This window comes from Salmo salar, chromosome 07 (genome assembly GCF_965601325.2).
Source record: "Salmo salar chromosome 07, fSalSal1, whole genome shotgun sequence".
NCBI classification, from domain to species: Eukaryota; Metazoa; Chordata; class Actinopteri; order Salmoniformes; family Salmonidae; genus Salmo; species Salmo salar.
Window position 1 is genome coordinate 43,707,809 of NC_138297.1, and position 17,275 is coordinate 43,725,083.

At 45.4% G+C, this 17,275-nt stretch overlaps 1 protein-coding gene across 2 annotated transcripts in view; it reads left to right on the forward strand.

Moving 5' to 3' along the window:
- Positions 1 to 17,275, forward strand: part of LOC106609203 (metabotropic glutamate receptor 8) — a 248,869-nt gene that overhangs the window by 187,994 nt on the left and 43,600 nt on the right. For both annotated transcript variants that reach the window (XM_045721976.2, XM_045721975.2), the window contains exon 7: positions 6,326 to 6,526. In XM_045721976.2, coding sequence (XP_045577932.2) covers positions 6,326 to 6,526 — 201 coding nt within the window. The remainder of the gene's footprint in view (positions 1 to 6,325; positions 6,527 to 17,275) is intronic.

The following is a 17,275-nucleotide window of genomic DNA, read 5'->3' on the forward strand; positions in this document are numbered from 1 at the left end:
CTGACAGAGGCAATGAAGCAGGGGTCCACACGCTGGAATTAGGGCGCAGGACAGCCAGGCAGGGAGGGAGAACACAGGCAGGCAGACAGGCAGCACATAAGTGAGCACGCTTGCACGAACAAACAACTTGGAATTAGGGCGCAGGAAAGGTTGGCAGACAGATAGAAAGGGAACACATTTGTTGGTTCACCTCTGTGAGGCTAAAGGATAAAGCACCCTTACCTCTGTGTTTATGTGGACTGCAACACTGCCACAGTTCTACATGTTTGTAGGATAATAAATCATCCTTGAAGAAGCAAGTTATGAGCAGAGGAGCATCTGTGTTCTTTCGCAGTCACAGCCACCCTGCCATCTGCTAGGGCTCTCTAATTGAGACCCAGGCTCCGTTTCGGCCTACTCCTTCTCCTCGTTTAGTCCGGTGATCACGTGTGCCGGCCTATACTGTATGTCAACTCACCCTCAATGGATGACATGGGGCTCTGGTTTAAACTCTTTCTTACTATAGTTGTGCTTGTGTTGGCTTTGTGTGTCTGTGTACACGTGCATGCGTGCATGTGTATGCGCTCTTATATGCATGTGTGCGTGTGTGTGTACATTACTCTCGTCGTAGATGGGTAGCAGAGCTGACTGCAGCAGGCAGGGCCGTCACAGTGTGTTCAGCAGGACATCCATCCATCAGTGCCACCAACACCACTCTTCTATCAGCCTGGCTGTTCTAGTGCTGCTGACACAGACACACGCCTTTGAGGCTAATGTAACTTAAAGAGAGGCAGAGAGAGGCAGAGAGAGAGGCAGAGAGAGAGAGGCAGAGAGAGAGGCAGAGAGAGAGAGGCAGAGAGAGAGAGAGGCAGAGAGAGAGTGAGAGGCAGAGAGAGTGAGAGAGAGAGGCAGAGAGAGAGAGAGAGGCAGAGAGAGTGAGAGAGAGGCGAGAGAGAGAGAGAGAGAGAGAGAGAGAGAGAGAGAGAGAGAGAGAGAGAGACCCTCCCTCTGCCGGTTCTCTCCAGGTAAGCAGCTGTGCTAGCACCATGTGACCTGTCTGATCTTCATTACACTAAACACAGCTTAATTAGTCACAACAGGGACAACTGGCAGCCCTCAGAGGACCTGGCTTGACTGCACACCTGTGTGTGTGTGTGTGTGTGTGTGTGTGTGTGTGTGTGTGTGTGTGTGTGTGTGTGTGTGTGTGTGTGTGTGTGTGTGTGTGTGTGTGTGTCTGTCTGCGCCTGGCTGCTCCACTGGGCTTGTACCTGTTAGATTGATGTCAGAGTCTCATGTGCCCTCAGACACACACACACACACACACATAAACAAACACACACACACACACACAAACACAGCCCGCTTGTGCTGGGCCTGTGACATGAGTTCGGGAGAACAACCATTGCTCCGGTAATACATTTTCACGGTCCAGCTTACTTTTAACAATAGCACCTCTCTCTTGTGGTAACTTCCTCCTCCTCCACTCTCTCCTTTCCTCCACTCTTTTTCTCACTCTCTCACCTTAACATTCCTGCTCCTCTCTGTCACTCTCCATCTTTGGCAAAGCCTCAGTTCGGACGTGAGGTAAAGGAGAGAAGAGGAGGAGTGAGGGGAAGGAGTGGAAATGATCAGTATGTTGAGCATTTAAAATATGAATTGACTTTGTCTGAGTCATTAATTATCTTTCTCTCTCTTCCAACACAACACTAAACCCTAGCTCCAGTCACAGGGACATTTTCTCCCTCTGATGGTTACTTAACAGCCGGGTTTATACTGTCATTACTGGTGTGGAACGTGATGAAGAATACTCATACCATGGTTTAATGCTTGGCTCAAGATCACTGTTGTCAGTATCTATATATTTAGGCCTATTGATTATTCATGTCTGTCTTGGCGGATAGGCACTTTTTAAGGGAAAGCGAAAAGATGTTGGAGAGTTGCCGATGTAAGTTGGAACTTGTTCATTTTTGTGAAATTGAGAAAGCAAACGTACGCAGGTATGTGTGTGTACCTGTTCTCTATATGTGTGTGGGTGTGTGGGTGTGTGTCAGACGAGATATGAGCAGGTGTTGGTTTAGGGCTGGATATGTATCATGTGTCAGTCAGTCCGCCCAAGCATGTATGAGTGTACAGTGTGCATTATGTTTGTGCATACATTTGTGTGTGTGTGTGTGTGCCTATGTGTGTGTGTGTGATGGAGTGTGTTTGTGTCTGTACAGTGTGTGTGTTTGTCCGTGCATGCACATTTGTGTGTGTGTGTGTGCGTGTGCGTATGTGTGTGTGTGCGTGTGTGTGTGTGTGTGTGTGTGTGTGTGTGTGTGTGTGTGTGTGTGTGTGTGTGTGTGTGTGAATGGGGAGCAGTACCCTGGGCATGTTCTCTCAATCTTGTCAGCTGGATCCTGACATGTTCAGGATGTGTGTGATAAATGAATGCTGTGTTAATCTCATGCCTTTATGCTAATATATTCATCACCATCTGAATGTGTGTGGTGTTTCATTTGTAATTATTATAAAATACTTTGTCTTTCTAATTATAATATTGTGTATTTAATTTACATATTTATAAAGTGGGGAAAGTGCCCTGTGTTGAACAAATGGAAAGGCTTTGTGTGGTGGAGAGAGAGAGAGAGAGAGAGAGAGAGAGAGAGAGAGAGAGATGTCAGAGAGAGAGAGAGATGTCAGAGAGAGAGAGAGAGAGAGAGATGTCAGAGAGAGAGAGAGAGATGTCAGAGAGAGAGAGAGAGAGAGAGAGAGATATCAGAGAGAGGGGGGGGGGGGGGGGATTGAATTTGCAATCCTAATTGACGTTTAATTGAGAAGCTTGTTTAAATCATTAGGTCCTCTGTCAGCCGTGTTGCCATCAATCACTGCTTAAGGTGCCATATTGTTCCCTACAGATAAATCACAGCACTTAGCCTATTACCATGCTAGCATCGGCCTGTCAAACCACTCAGACTGTTGGATCTACAGCTCTATTAAAAAACATGCATCACATGTGGGTGATTTATGTCCTGATATGTGTGTGTGTGGGTGATTTATGTCCTGATATGTGTGTGTGTGGGGTTGTTTATGTCCTGATATGTGTGTGTGTGTGTGTGGGTGATTTATGTCCTGATATGTGTGTGTGTGGGGTTGTTTATGTCCTGATATGTGTGTGTGGGGGTTGTTTATGTCCTGGTGTGTATGTGTGTGTGTGTGTGTGTGTGGGTGGGTGGGTGAGTGATTTATGTCCTGATGTGTGTGTGTGTGTCACGACCGTCGTTGTAATCATACTCAGAACAAGGCGCAGCGTACGTAGAGTTCCACATCTTTATTAAATGAAACTCACAAAAACAATAAAGAGCAACGAACACGTGAAGCTATGGAGTGCTCACAGGCACTACACATAAACAAGATCCCACAAAAACCAGTGGGGAAATGGCTGCCTAAATATGATCCCCAATCAGAGACAACGATAAACAGCTGCCTCTGATTGGAAACCATACCAGGCCAACATAGACCTAGACAACCTAGATAGGAACACCCCCCGCCTAGTCACACCCCGACCTAACCAAAATAGAGAATAAAAAAGGCTCTCTATGGTCAGGGCGTGACAGTGTGGGTAATCTATGTCTTGTAAAAATATGCAGCATTGGTGTTTTTCAATGCTTGATCTTGATAAAGGTGATGTAACCTTGTCTTAAGTGGCATCTCCTTCTCTGAGACCTGGAAGGGGAAGCGTCTCAGAGTAGGAGTCCTGCTGATCTAGGATAACATCCTCCCTGTCCATGAAATCTTATTCATTATGATCTAAAAGGCAGAACTGATCCTAGATCGGCACTCCTACTCCGAGACGACTACTTTATGAATTTGGGCCCTGAAGTAAGTCAATCCTGTCCTGTGCCGTTTGCCTTGTGGTACGGATGGTTGCTTTTGCAGTGAAAAGTGCTGGTGGCAGCATTGTACTGAATACAGGTTGACCTGTTTCACTTATAAAGACATCACCTTTGATTGGTTGCTGATGACAGACCAGGTAGATTGTTTGGATGTGTCTTTTCTAAATGGACCCTCATCTCAGAGCACTGCAGGTATGAGACCCTGCTGGGTGGTGGGATAGCCACGGCTTCGCAGAGTTAAAGGGATACTTCAGGATTTTGATAATGAGAGTCAGATAAACCAGAGTCAGATAAACTTGTGGTTACAATTTTTTTGCCTCTGCATGTAGTTTGAAGGAAGTCTGCATTAGTCTGCGTTAGCGCAATTGCTAGCTAGCGTTAGCGCAATGACTGGAAGTCTATGGTATCTGCTAGCATGCTGTTTATGTGTGTGTGGGTGCGTGACTGTGTGCACGTTTGTCTCTGTGTGTGTGTGTGTGTGTGTGTGTGTGCAAGTTTGTAAGATAACAAATATCTGCCTCTACAGCCAGGCTTATTATTACACAGTCACAATGAGCTATGCAAATTCTCCCTGCCTTCCGCCTGTGTTCTCCCAGATTATTAAAGCACAGCAGAACGGGCAAACTTAATTTAGCAGGGCTGGGGCTGCCATCGTCTGAGCTGACAGTGATTGTGATGGGGAAGGGTACGGCTGCAGTGTGTGTGAGAGAGATAGAGAGCGAGTGTGTGCATATGTATGTACTGTGTATGTACTGTACCTGTGTGCATGGGTGCATACGTGTGTATGACAGGGCTGGATCTCCTGTGTGTGACGTGGCTGGGACAGACAAGGACAGACAGACAGTAAACATGACAACTGCTGCACCTCACCCTGCCAGCCAGTCAGCTAGGGAGGGAATGAATTATAATGACGCAATTGAAGGAAATGTAACAGCATTGTTTTCTGTAACGGCAGTAGCTCCACCCACCCTCCCCTGTAAGTCAGTAGAGGGAATGCAGAAGGTATCTAGTCCTCCATGCTTGTGCCTGAAATGGCACCCTATTCCCTATATAGTGCCCTACTTTTGACCAGAGCCCTATGGGTGCACAATATAGGGAATAGGATGTACCCTGTGTAGTCTTATCTGGGGACTGAGTTGAGATGGATGCCATTTTCTTTATTAGGAGCTCAAAGGGTGATTATGTGGTTGGCTGGACTGTAAGCCTGCTGCGTGTGTGTGTGTGTGTATGTGTGTGTGAGTGTAGGGTTTATGCTGTGTGCCTGGGGCTTAGTAGTGATACAGTAGCTATCTCTCCAGCTTGTCTAGTCAAAGCCAGGATAGGATTCTGATTGAGTCTGATGGCTCAGCACCCGTCCCCAGTGTTTCCTTACTGGCCTGGGTTATGTCAGAGGACTGCTTCTTTATGTTATAAGCTCAAGGCACTGGGAGCTCTCTCCGATAGGATAAACTCACAGAGCCTATTTGGGATAAACTGAGTCAGTTCCTCTGTAGTCAGTGCTTACACCTGGTGGGATTACCCAGTGATGGACTGGATGGCTCCGGACCTTGGGGGGAAGCAGTACTTCTGATTTGAGTGGCTTTTAACTATTGGGGCTGATTTCTATGATGGCTCCAGCGGGCCCACAAAGTCCTTCTTAGTTGTTTGGTCTCTTGGGAAGTCAGTATCTCTTTACTGTAGCTCGGACCGTATCCTTCATAGGGAATAACCAGGTGTGTGTGTGTGTGTGTGTGTTTGTGTTTGTGTGTGTCTGTCCTGCTCCTGCTCCTGCTAATGCATCACCTTCACGTGAGACTTGCCTGCTGTGTGGAAGCCGCTATAAAACTGAATTGGATTTCCTTCTCCTGAGCCTATTAATTCTACACAGACACGCTTATTGATTGAAGACTCTTCTTAATTCACCTAGCCCGGGCATGTTTTTTTTATTTATAATCTTTTTTGCTTTTTTTTCCCAGCAGGCTTGTACTGAGGAAAAAGCTGAGTTATAAGCTGAAAGAATTCAATAAAAATGAGTTGCTTCGGAAAATCCACCCTTTTTCCATTTTCTGTTGCAGTTCCAGTTTAATAACTTTGATCAAAACGGTAGAAAGGCATCATAATCAATTAGTGATTTTCATGTTTATGGATGAAGGAGTTTGTGCTTTCACCTCTTTATTAGCTAATTATGTTAATGTTGCTATCAGTTACATAAGCACATATTCAACTGCATTAGAAAGAAAGTGTGTGTGTGTGTGTGTGTGTGTGTGTGTGTGTGTGTGTGTCACTGTGTGTATGCTCAACTGAATAAAACAGCATCATCAGTACTGACAGATGTTTGTGTTTGTGCAGGAAAAGTGGGACAAAGGTCAGTGTTTTTTCTCTCACAGAAATGCCATTATAATGTAATGTTATACATTTTGCGTCTTTGACAAACAGACACTTGGATGTTTTCCTCCACAGTGTAGCTAACTGTCCATCTGTCTCTCACCCAGGTTTGGAGAAGGTTGGTCGGGACTCGAGCTACGAGCAGGAGGGGAAGGTGCAGTTTGTGATGGATGCTGTGTATGCTATGGCCCATGCCCTGCACCGGATGCACCGGGAACTCTGCCATGGATACCCAGGCCTGTGCCCAAAGATGGCCAACATCGACGGCAAGGAACTACTCAGCCATATCAGAGCTGTCAACTTTAATGGTAAGTAGAGCGCGAACGCGCACACACACACACGTACTGTACACTCACACACACTGCTCAGCCACATCCTCAACATCAACTTCAACTTCGAGTCACACACACCACTCCCTCATCATACCCACTGTCTCCATGCTTCCTTTCGCTTTCTCCCCACTCCTTATCAGAGGACATCTTGAACATGCGTTAAGCTTTGATTACAGGGGTACTGTAGTCCATGAAGTAGTTAGTGAAATTATATGCTTTTTGCCCCATTTTGTTTCCCCCTAGTGTCCTCTATGAGCCATGATCCATCCTCTCTGGGAGCACTCCTCCACAGAGTGCGTAGGGTTACACATGCTATTCCTTCTCGGTGATAGTTCCCTTTACTGGCTCTCACAGAAATAGTTAATACTATTACTACTAATACTACTGCTCTCTTCATATTTCTCTACTAATTATCTTGACTTATCCTGCTTCCTTTACCTGCTAATGGCATACGACATGAATCTGTTCTCTACCTTGTTATGTGCACATCGTTTTCTATATAGTGCATTCGGAAAGTATTCGGACCCCATTTTGTTGCGTTACGGCATTATTCTAAAATGGATTAAATCGTTTTTCTCCCCTCATCAATCTACACACAATACCCCATAATGACAAAGCAAAAACAGGTTTGTAGACATTTTGCAAATGTATTACAAATAAAAAGCTGAAATATCATATTTGCATTAGTATTCAGACCCTTTGTTGAAGTACCTTTGGCAGCGTTTACAGCCTCAAGGCTTCTTGGGTATGACGCTACAAGCTTGGCACACCTGTATTAGTGGAGTTTCTCCCATTCTTCTCTGCAGATCATCTCAAGCTCTGTCAGGTTGGATGGGGAGCGTCGCTGCACAGCTATTTTCAGGTCTCTCCAGAGATGTTCGCTCGGATTCAAGCTCTGGCTGGGCCACTCAAGGACCTTCAGATACTTGTCCCGAAGCCACTCCTGCGTTGTCTTGGTTGTGTGCTTAGGGTTGTAGTCCTGTTGGAAGGTGGACCTTCACCCCAGTCTGAGGTCCTGAGCACTGTGGAGCAGGTTTTCATCAAGGATCTCTCTGTACTTTGCTCTGTTAATCTTTCTCTCAATCCTTATGAATCTCTCAGTCCATGCTGCTGCCACCACCATGCTTCACCGTGGTGCCTGGTTTCCTCCAGACGTAACGCTTGTCATGCAGGCCAAATAGTTCAATCTTGGTTTCATCAGACCAGAGAATCTTGTTTTTCATGGTCTGTGAGTCTTTTAGGTGCCTTTTGGCAAATTCCATGTAGGCTGTCATGTGCCTTTTACTGAGGAGTGGCTTCCGTCACGCCACACTACCATAAAGGCCTGATAGGTGGAGAGCTGCAGAAATGGTTGTCCTTCTGGAAGGTTCTCCCATCTCCACAGAGGAACTCTGGAGCTCTGTCAGAGTGACTATCGGGTTCTGGGTCACCTCCCTGCCCATGGCCCTTGTCCCCCGATTGCTCAATTTGGCCAGGCGGCCAACTCTAGGAAGAGTCTTGGTGGTTCTAACCTTCTTCCATTTAAGAATGATGGAGGCTACTGTGTTCTTGGGGATCTGAACTACATAACATACAGTGCATTCGGAAAGTATTCAGACCCCTTAACTTTTTCCACATTTTGTTAAGTACAGCCTTATTAAAAAATGTATTAAATTAAACATTTTCCTCATTAATCTACACACAATAACCCATGATGACAAAGCAAAAAAAAGTGGGAAAAAATTGAATGTATGAAAAAATGTAAAACTGAAATACCTTATTTAGGTAAGTAGTATTCAAACCCTTTGCTATGAGACTAGAAATGGAGCTCAGGGGCATCCTGTTTCCATTGATCATCCTTGAGATGTTTCTACAACTTGATTGGCGTCCACCTGTGGTAAATTCAATTGATTGGACAGAATTTGGAAAGGCACACACCTGTCTATATAAGGTTCCACAGTTGACAGTGCATGTCAGAGGGGACAATAAAAGTCAACTCTAAACTGTGCAGTTTTGTCACACAACACAATGCCACAGATATCTCAAGTTTTGTCCAACAGAGCTGTTGCCAGAGAACTGAATGTTAATTTCTCTACCATAAGCCGCCTCCAACGTCGTTTTAGAGAATTTGGCAGTACGTCCAATCGGACTCACAACCGCAGACCACGTGTAACCACGCCACATCCGGCTTCTTCACCTGCGGTATTATCTGAGGCCAGCTACCCGGACAGCTGATGAAACTGAGTATTTCTGTCTGTAATAAAACTCTTTTGTGTGGAAAAAACGAATTCTGAATGGCTGGGCCAGCTCCCCAGTGGGTGGGCCTGGCTCCCAAGTTGGTGCCCTCGCAAGCCTTCCCATGGCTGCGCCCCTGCCCAGTCATTTGAAATCCATAGATTAGGGCCAAATGAGTTTATTTCAATTGACTGATTTCTTCATACAGTATCAACTGTAACTCAGTAAAATCGTTGACATTGTTGCATGTTGGGCTTATATATATTTTTCAGCATAGTACAGCACCTGCAACTTCTCGCTGAGGGTTTGGATCTCTTGGCAGTGATAGCTAAGATATTGAGCTGATAACACAAGGTTGCTGGTTCAAGTCCTACTATGGCCATTCTAGCCCCGATGAATACTAAAGCCACTGGTAACATAGTACTTCACCACCATTTTAGACAGTAACCTCCCTTAATAGAGCTAAATGTCACTGCCCACTTGACTGAGATGAATGTAGAAGGGCACAGAGCAGAAAGCAGGCCTGACAAACTGCACTTTACCAGACTACTTACTAGAGATCAGTAAATCTTCTCTCTATTGACTGCTGCTGGTTTTTCAATGCCGAGAGGCACAAGATGAATTGCCGTAGGGCTGTTGATGTTGTTACATCTAGTATCTCGTCTTCAACAAGCCCGGGGATACTCGACGGGATGCTTTCAAGCTAACTACACAGAGAAGCAGCAGGTTGTGTTGGTATCGATTTCTGCCCCTCTGGAGTTCAACAGGAGGTTAATAGTAATGATACCAGAGGAGGGAATGTGTTTTCTGCTGGGGACTGATCATGTTGTAGACTCGTGTTGTTTTGTGTTGTTCAGCTACAGCCTCTTATAGCACATCATGTCTGGCATACAGTAGCAAGTTTAGGGCTGTTATTGGATAATGTTACATATGTTTGTGTGTGTGTGTGTGTGTGTGTGTGTGTGTGTGTGTGTGTGTTCGTGAGCGAGCGAGCGAGCGAGAGACGGAAAGATGAGACTTTAAGTCAGTTGTACGTCAGCAGAGCGCACTTCTATTCAAATCAAGTCAAATCTTATTTGTCGTCACATGCGCCGAATACAACAGTGAAATGCGCCGAATTCACATGCGCCGAATTCACCTTACAGTGAAATGCTGAATACAACAGGTGTAGACCTCACATGAAATGCTGACTTACAAGCCCTTAACCAACAATGCAGTTAAAAATAATAATAAATACCTTGTAAAAAATATTATTAAAGAGCAGCAGTAAAATAACAGTGGCGAGGCTATATACGGGGTGTACCGGTACAGAGTCAATGTGCGGGGGCACCGGTTAGTCAAGGTAATTGAGGTAATATGTACATGTAGGTAGAGTTATTAAAGTGACTATGCATAGATAATAAAAGAGAGTAGCAGCACCTTAGATGGGGGGGGAGGCAAATAGTCTGGGTAGCCATTTGATTAGATGTTCAGGAGTCTTATGCCTTGGTGGTAGAATCTGTTTAGAAGCCTCTTAGACCAAGACTTGGCGCACCGGTACCGCTTGCCATGCGGTAGCAGAGAGAACAGTCTATGACTAGGGTCATATTCCTTGTTGTAGTTTAGTATGCAGCTCATCTGCACCCGTTAGGAGGGCATTGAGTCGGACCATCCACAGTGCCCTTGACATGGAGGGGGGGCCAGGGATCCATACCAATCAAATGCAACTTAGAGGAGCTGTGCTGATCTGATAGGCCACAATCCCCTTGCTTACCGAAACAGGCGGAAAATCAATCCAGCGAGAGGAAGAGCCTAATTCAGTAGTGAGGTTTCAGAACAATCTAGGGAAAACACACACCAGGCGTGGAGATATCTCATGCACACACACACGCACACACACACACACACACACACACACACACACACACACACACACACACACACACACACACACACACACACACACACACACACACACACACACACACACACACACACACACACACACACACACACACACACACACACACCGGTGCACTTATTAATGATCCTTCCCCACCGAACCCTGCCAGAAGATCTAACCTTTCTCAGCAGCATGAGATTGGACACTTGGATGACCCCTCCACTGACCCCCAGTGTGTGTGTATATCCCTCCTTCCCTACAGTGTTCAGGTGTTATCGATGTGCTCTCTGACTCCGACAGAAACTCATGCTGATGAAGAGAGCACCTTCCCGCTCACACACTTCCTAGCTCTATCCCTCCCTTTCTTTCCCTTCCCTCCTTCTCTCTGCCCCACTCCCCACTCCCTCTCTCCTTTATCTTCTCATTATCTCTCATTCTCCTTCTCTTTTCTCTCTCCTTTTTTCCCCGACTTCTCTCTCTCCATCTGTCTCTCCCTCCCTCCATCTCTCCACTTCTCCCCTCTCCCTACCTATCTCTCTTGTTTTCCCTCTCATACACACACCCAGACACACATGCACACCCAGATGGTGGTGCATTGCAGATCCAGGGGAACGAAGACAATAAGGAACAGTGCCTGTAGCAGCAATCACACGCTACACCGTGCAGACTGCATCTGATACCGGTTCTCCTGTTCTGTTCAGCTTGAGTCTCTACACCCTCTATTGTCTCCACAGTCATCTAAAGGACATTCTGGTTCGGTCCCAAATGGCACCCTATTCCCTATATAGTGCGCTCCCTGTAAAGTAGTGCACCATTAAGGGAATAGGGTGTCATTTGGGACGTGCGCTTTGTCACATGTCGAGCACTTACTTATTAATAAGCAGCCCACTTCAGACGTTGTGTTATCACTTGATTCTATCTAGAGGCCGTTGGATGGGTTTGCATAGTGTAGGCATGCTGCGGATATTTCCTTTTTTCTTAGACCAAAAAGATGATACTTCAGATTTGGGTCAATGATGACGATGTTTTCCCTTTTGTGTAGCTCTTTTCTGTTTCTCTCACCTTTTTTTGTCCTGGTCCATCATCAGTCATCACCATGGAGGGATTGACTCAGAATGCAAGCAAGATATCAAACAGACTAGTGTCTCTTTCGTCATCTCAACTCCGAGTCCCTCTCTTATCTAGAACATCCTGTTCTGTTGTTGCCTACCAACAACATCCCCTCTAGTACTGTAAGTCATTGTGACAACGCTCTGTAAAGTAACACATTTAGGGACCTATTATTGGCCGAGAAAATCTCATTTCAGTTGCTGTCGGGCTATTGTGACTCAGTTTTCAATGAGCAGCTGAAGTAAATGTAGAAAAATAGCCACAACAAGTCTTTGTACACTTTGTAGGACAGATATCAAAAGTCATCGTTATGTCTTAATTGGTCTCTCATATGAAGGAAGTAACGTACAGATGCAGCTTCTGAGGACCAGTGTGTCCCACCACTTCTGCTCTGATGAATATGATAGTCTAGGGCTACGTCCCAAATGGGACAATATAGTGCACAGGCCCTGGTCAAAAGTAGTGCACTATATAGGGAATAGGGTTCCATTTGGGACGCACCCTAGTGGTCCAGTTTATACACTGCCTGTAGAGTGTGTTACAGGAACTAGGTCTGTTACTAGGTCTGCTCCTGGACAGGGACAATTTTGTCATGTAAAAACTGATGCACCAGCCCTAACGCCAGGTTCAGCAACTTACCTGTCTTGTAACCAAGACTAAGGAGATGATTGTGGACTACAGGAAAAGGAGGACCAACCACAGCCCCCATTCTCATCGACGGGGCTGTGGTGGAGCAGGTCGAGAGCTTCAAGTTCCTTGGTGTCCACATCACCAACAAACTAACATGGTCCAAACACACCAAGACAGTTGTGAAGAGGGCACGACAAAGCCTATTCCCCCTCCAGGAAACTAAAAAGATTTGACATGGGTCCTCAGATCCTCAAAAGGTTCTACAGCTGCAACATCGAGAGCATCCTGACTGGTTTGGTACGGCAATTGCTCGGGCCTCCGACCGCAAGGCACTACAGAGGGTAGTGCGTACGGCCCAGCACTTCACTGGGGCTAAGCTGCCTGCCATCCAGGACCTCTACACCAGGTGGTGTCCGAGGAAGGCCCTAAAAATTGTCAAAGACCCCCTCCACCCCAGTCATAGACTGTTCTCTCTACTATCGCAGGGCAAGCGGTACAAAAAGGCTTCTCAACAGTTTTTACCACCAAGCCATAAGACATCTGAACAGGTAATCAAATGGCTACCCTTGACTATTTGCATTGTGTTCCACACCCAACCCCTCTTTTACGCTGCTGCTACTCTCTGTTTATCATATATACATAGTCACTTTAACTATACATTCATGTACATACTACCTCAATTGGCCCGACCAACATTGGCTAACCGGGCTATCTGCACTGTGTCCCTCCACCCACCACCCGCCAACCCCTCTTTTACGCTACTGCTACTCTCTTATCATATATGCATAGTCACTTTAACCATATCTACATGTACATACTACCTCAATCAGCCCGACTAACCAGTGCCTGTATATAGCCTCACTACTGTTATAGCCTCTCTACTGTATATAGCCTCTACTGTTATTTTTCAGTCTTTTTTACTATTGTTTTTATTTATTTACTTACCTATTGTTCACCTAATACCTTTTTTTGCACTGTTGGTTAGAGCCTGTAAGTTAGCATTTCACTGTAAGATCTACACCTGTTGTATTCGGCGCACGTGACAAATAAACTTTGATTTGATTTGATATATCAGCTCACTTGCGCACCGATGGGCAGGATGGAAATATTTGAGGGTTGTCCTTAAAAACACGATCCAAAGTGCTAATTTTAGGCAGCACCGATGGGGATATTTAAGACCAACCAAAAGCTGGTTTTAGCGTTCTTGGCACAAATTTTGACAGCAGAAACGCAGCCTATCCAGCCGTAACGCAACCTACCCATATGCGCATGGAACAAGAGTAGCCTAATGTGCTATTGGTACCTGAATACTTCGTATTTAGAAACATACATTCCTCCCCCCACATTTTTTTGTTTTTATTTGATGAAAAACCAATCATAGCCTCCCCTTCTCTCAATTAAGGATTTTTCTGTCTGCCCGATGCAATCGCGAAGTAGTCAAGACTGTCGATAAAATACAGGTCCCATTTCGGACGTGCGTAAAAGCCCCCTCCACGATGTAGGCTACTTATCCATGTCCATCATGAAACCAGAGATGAGAACCTCTGTGAATACCGGTGAACCTTGTCATTTAGAACATATCTCTAACCTGTTAAAATGGCATATTTTCCGTTTCGAATGTTTAAAAACCCAAGCCCTCCCTTAGGCCTACTGTAACGAAGGCTGGTTCAACAGCAGTGAGTGTCTTTTTTTTATCCTGCCGATTTTATGGCCTCGTTACATTTACATGTACTTATTGTTGAAATGATGGTGCCTGTAAGTGTGACATAGCCTATTTAAAACAGCCTGTTGTTTCGTTGTATTATTAGTTCTCTTTTTAAGCCTCATCAATATTGCATTGAATCTTGCTTATTGACAGTGATTGGCATGTCCATACTCAGTCATAATGCTATTGACAGTAGGCCTAGCTCCTATATCAGTGTGAATGCTATTGAAGCTATCCAATTAGAACAATGAGGACTGCAAATAGGTTCAAGTTAACGTATTTAACAAAGACGGGTCTACATTTTAACTGACTGACATTGGAATTGGAGTTGATTCCAAGGCAATAGATAAAAGACTGTAAATACACAACTTGAAGTAACCACATATTTCGCCACGGAGCACGTTCTGTTTGGCCATTGGGGGGCCAAGCCTCGACACACCCACAGCTCGTTTATTCATCAAAACCCATCCCTTTCGAGCCAACGCCAGCAAGCGCGCCGGTAATTGTGATAGTGAAAAATAGCACAAATATTTCGGACACATCCCTGAGCCTATAGCGTTACCACCTGCGCTTAGATGTACCATTGTGTTAGGTTTGTTAAAACAGAGCCCAGAGTGGTGTGACATGACACATAGTGCCTCCCACAACCCCGGTCACCTCCATTGTCCTGTATGAATCCTCGGGCGGTCTAATGAATAGCTTGATAAGGTCTTCACTCTTCACCATCACTGTTCATCTCTTCCCTTTTTTATTCCTGAAAACATTTCCAAGGTCCCCTCCTTTTCAGTCTTATGAGACACCCTAATTGTAGTTCCGTGCGTGGGAAGGAAGGAATAAAAACGCCTTACAGCCTGTACTTTCACTTTCGCACTTTGACAGAATACATTCAACTAAAACTGCAAAACCTTTTAGAAAATATGTGTTGTTTTTTTTTGACAATGGAACTTTTCAGAAAATCTCCCAAAAATCTCCAAAGGGATGGATGGAAATGTGTTATTTCTTTCTCCTCCGCACTTCCTTGTTATCCGTCAAATGAGTCATAGTGATACAAGCAGAGAGCTTTCATCCGTGTTCAGTGTTGAACATCAAGCCAATATCATCTCTATTGTTCCCAGCTATGTCTGTCTGTAGAGCGTGGTTGAATTGCATTGATGTGTTCTTATGATCCTTCATTAACTACCCTGTCCCCTGACAGTGTGGAGTGAGAATCCACCGGTTTAGCAAGGAAAGAAAACGTACACAAAGGTCTGCTACACTTCTACTTTAGAACACTGGTGACGATATATAGACTGTATTGATCCAACTACTAACCCTCGTGGTAGTGCTACGAATCTTATCATCCTGTATAACAACATTTTATCCTCGTCCACAAAGCACCGGACGAAGAACAAAGAAGTCGGTCAGAGAAAGAGAACAATATCCACTCACTTTTTCCTACTCTACCAAAAAGTTATTTATTGAGTTAGTGCCAGCTTCTATATTTCGACCATACTGGGGTCTTGGTCGGGGCCACCCTACACGAGGCTCTCCATTACCCTTCTATGGAGAGGGCAGAAGAGCCAAAACAATTGGGCCCTTAGCCAGGGAGTCAGTATGTGTGTGTGTGAGTGAGTGTGTGAGTGTGTGTGTGTGTGTGTGTGTGTGTGTGTGTGTGTGTGAGAGAGAGAGAGAGAGAGAGAACTAAAGACTCCAATTCCTTCTCTGTGCTTTGTCCCCGTATTACCAGTATTACACAACATCAAACTGTGGATGAGCCACCGGAGGGCTGGACAGGGGAGACGGATGAGACTTAACTGGAAGGTTGCGTCATTTGCTGCTGCCGCTCGCAGAAAGGATGCGCCAGTACCTCTCTGTGTGTGTCCGTGTGTGTGCGCAGTCTACCGCCGTCCCCACTCTCAACGTTAAAAGAGCAATCAATACCTGGAGATAAGTTCAATAAGCCGGAAATCTCAGACAGCTGTTTCGGCGACTTAAGACATCTCTCTCTGTCTGCCGCATGCCTGCCAGGCCGCCAAACACTGAAAAGTTCCTCAGCCCAGGTGACCAGAAGCTATCAGATAGCCATTGGAGGATTAATAGAACGTTAAGCCTTGCGGTGTTGGCGGTGATTGTACATGCATCATTTTATTCACTCTAATGCAGGTTAAAATGCTGGCATTAGACTAACTGACAACACCAGGTTTATGGACCTGCAGATCTCTCTCTCCTCTGCCATAGTAACACCATAATGAAATCCATTAGGCCTTAGTGGAGACAAAGGAGTTTTTGAGGGAGTTTATCTGTCTGCCGTGTTGGTTTGTTGAGAAATTGCATTGCCTCAATAGCCTATGAGAGTTGTGTTGTGTGTGTGTGTGTGTGTGTGTGTGTGTGTGTGTGTCTGCTAAAGTCGGTGAACAGAGGAGGTATATCTGCTATGGCAGCTGGTCTCTCTAGCCTCCTGGATACATGCTGCTGCCTTCTCTCTTTCATTATGCACACTAACAATGCTGCTCCCTCCCTCCCTCCCTCCCTCCCTCCCTCCCTCCCTACTCCTCTTTCTTTCTTTCCCTCTCTCTCTTTCTCTCTCTCTCCCTCTCTTTTGCTCCCCCCTTCCCTTCCCCCCTCCTGTCTTTCTCCCTCCCTCCCTCCCTCCCTCCCTTGCTGTGCTCTGTTCTAAGGAAGATAAAGTATTTTGATTATTTTGAGAGGAAAGAGAGGACGAGGAGAAGTCAACAGGAACGGGAGGCTTTTGTCAAGATCAGACTGAGGGCCACTTAGTTTGGAGCCCCTCCAAAAAAAGGTGTTTCCTTCAGCGACAGTGTCTCATAACTCAGTGATGAAATGTCTTCCCTTGGCCTAATGATAGTAGGGCTTAGAGAAGCAGTGGGAAGGAGGGTATTAGAGGTTTGGATGGTTTTGAAACTTGTCTGAACCGCTAATGACCAACTAGGACAATAATAATAAAAAAAAAAGAATGGCGAATTATCAAGTCTCAGACCAACTGGCAAATCTGTCACGGTTGTCGTCGGTGAATGAGGACCAAAACGCAGCAGGTACGTGAATGCTCATCTTGATTTTTAATTACTCTCAAAATGAACATACAAAAATAACAAACACGAAAAACGAACGACAATAACAGTCTGACTAGGCACACGGCTAAGCACAGAACAATCACCCACAAATAACACATACAAACACACCCTAA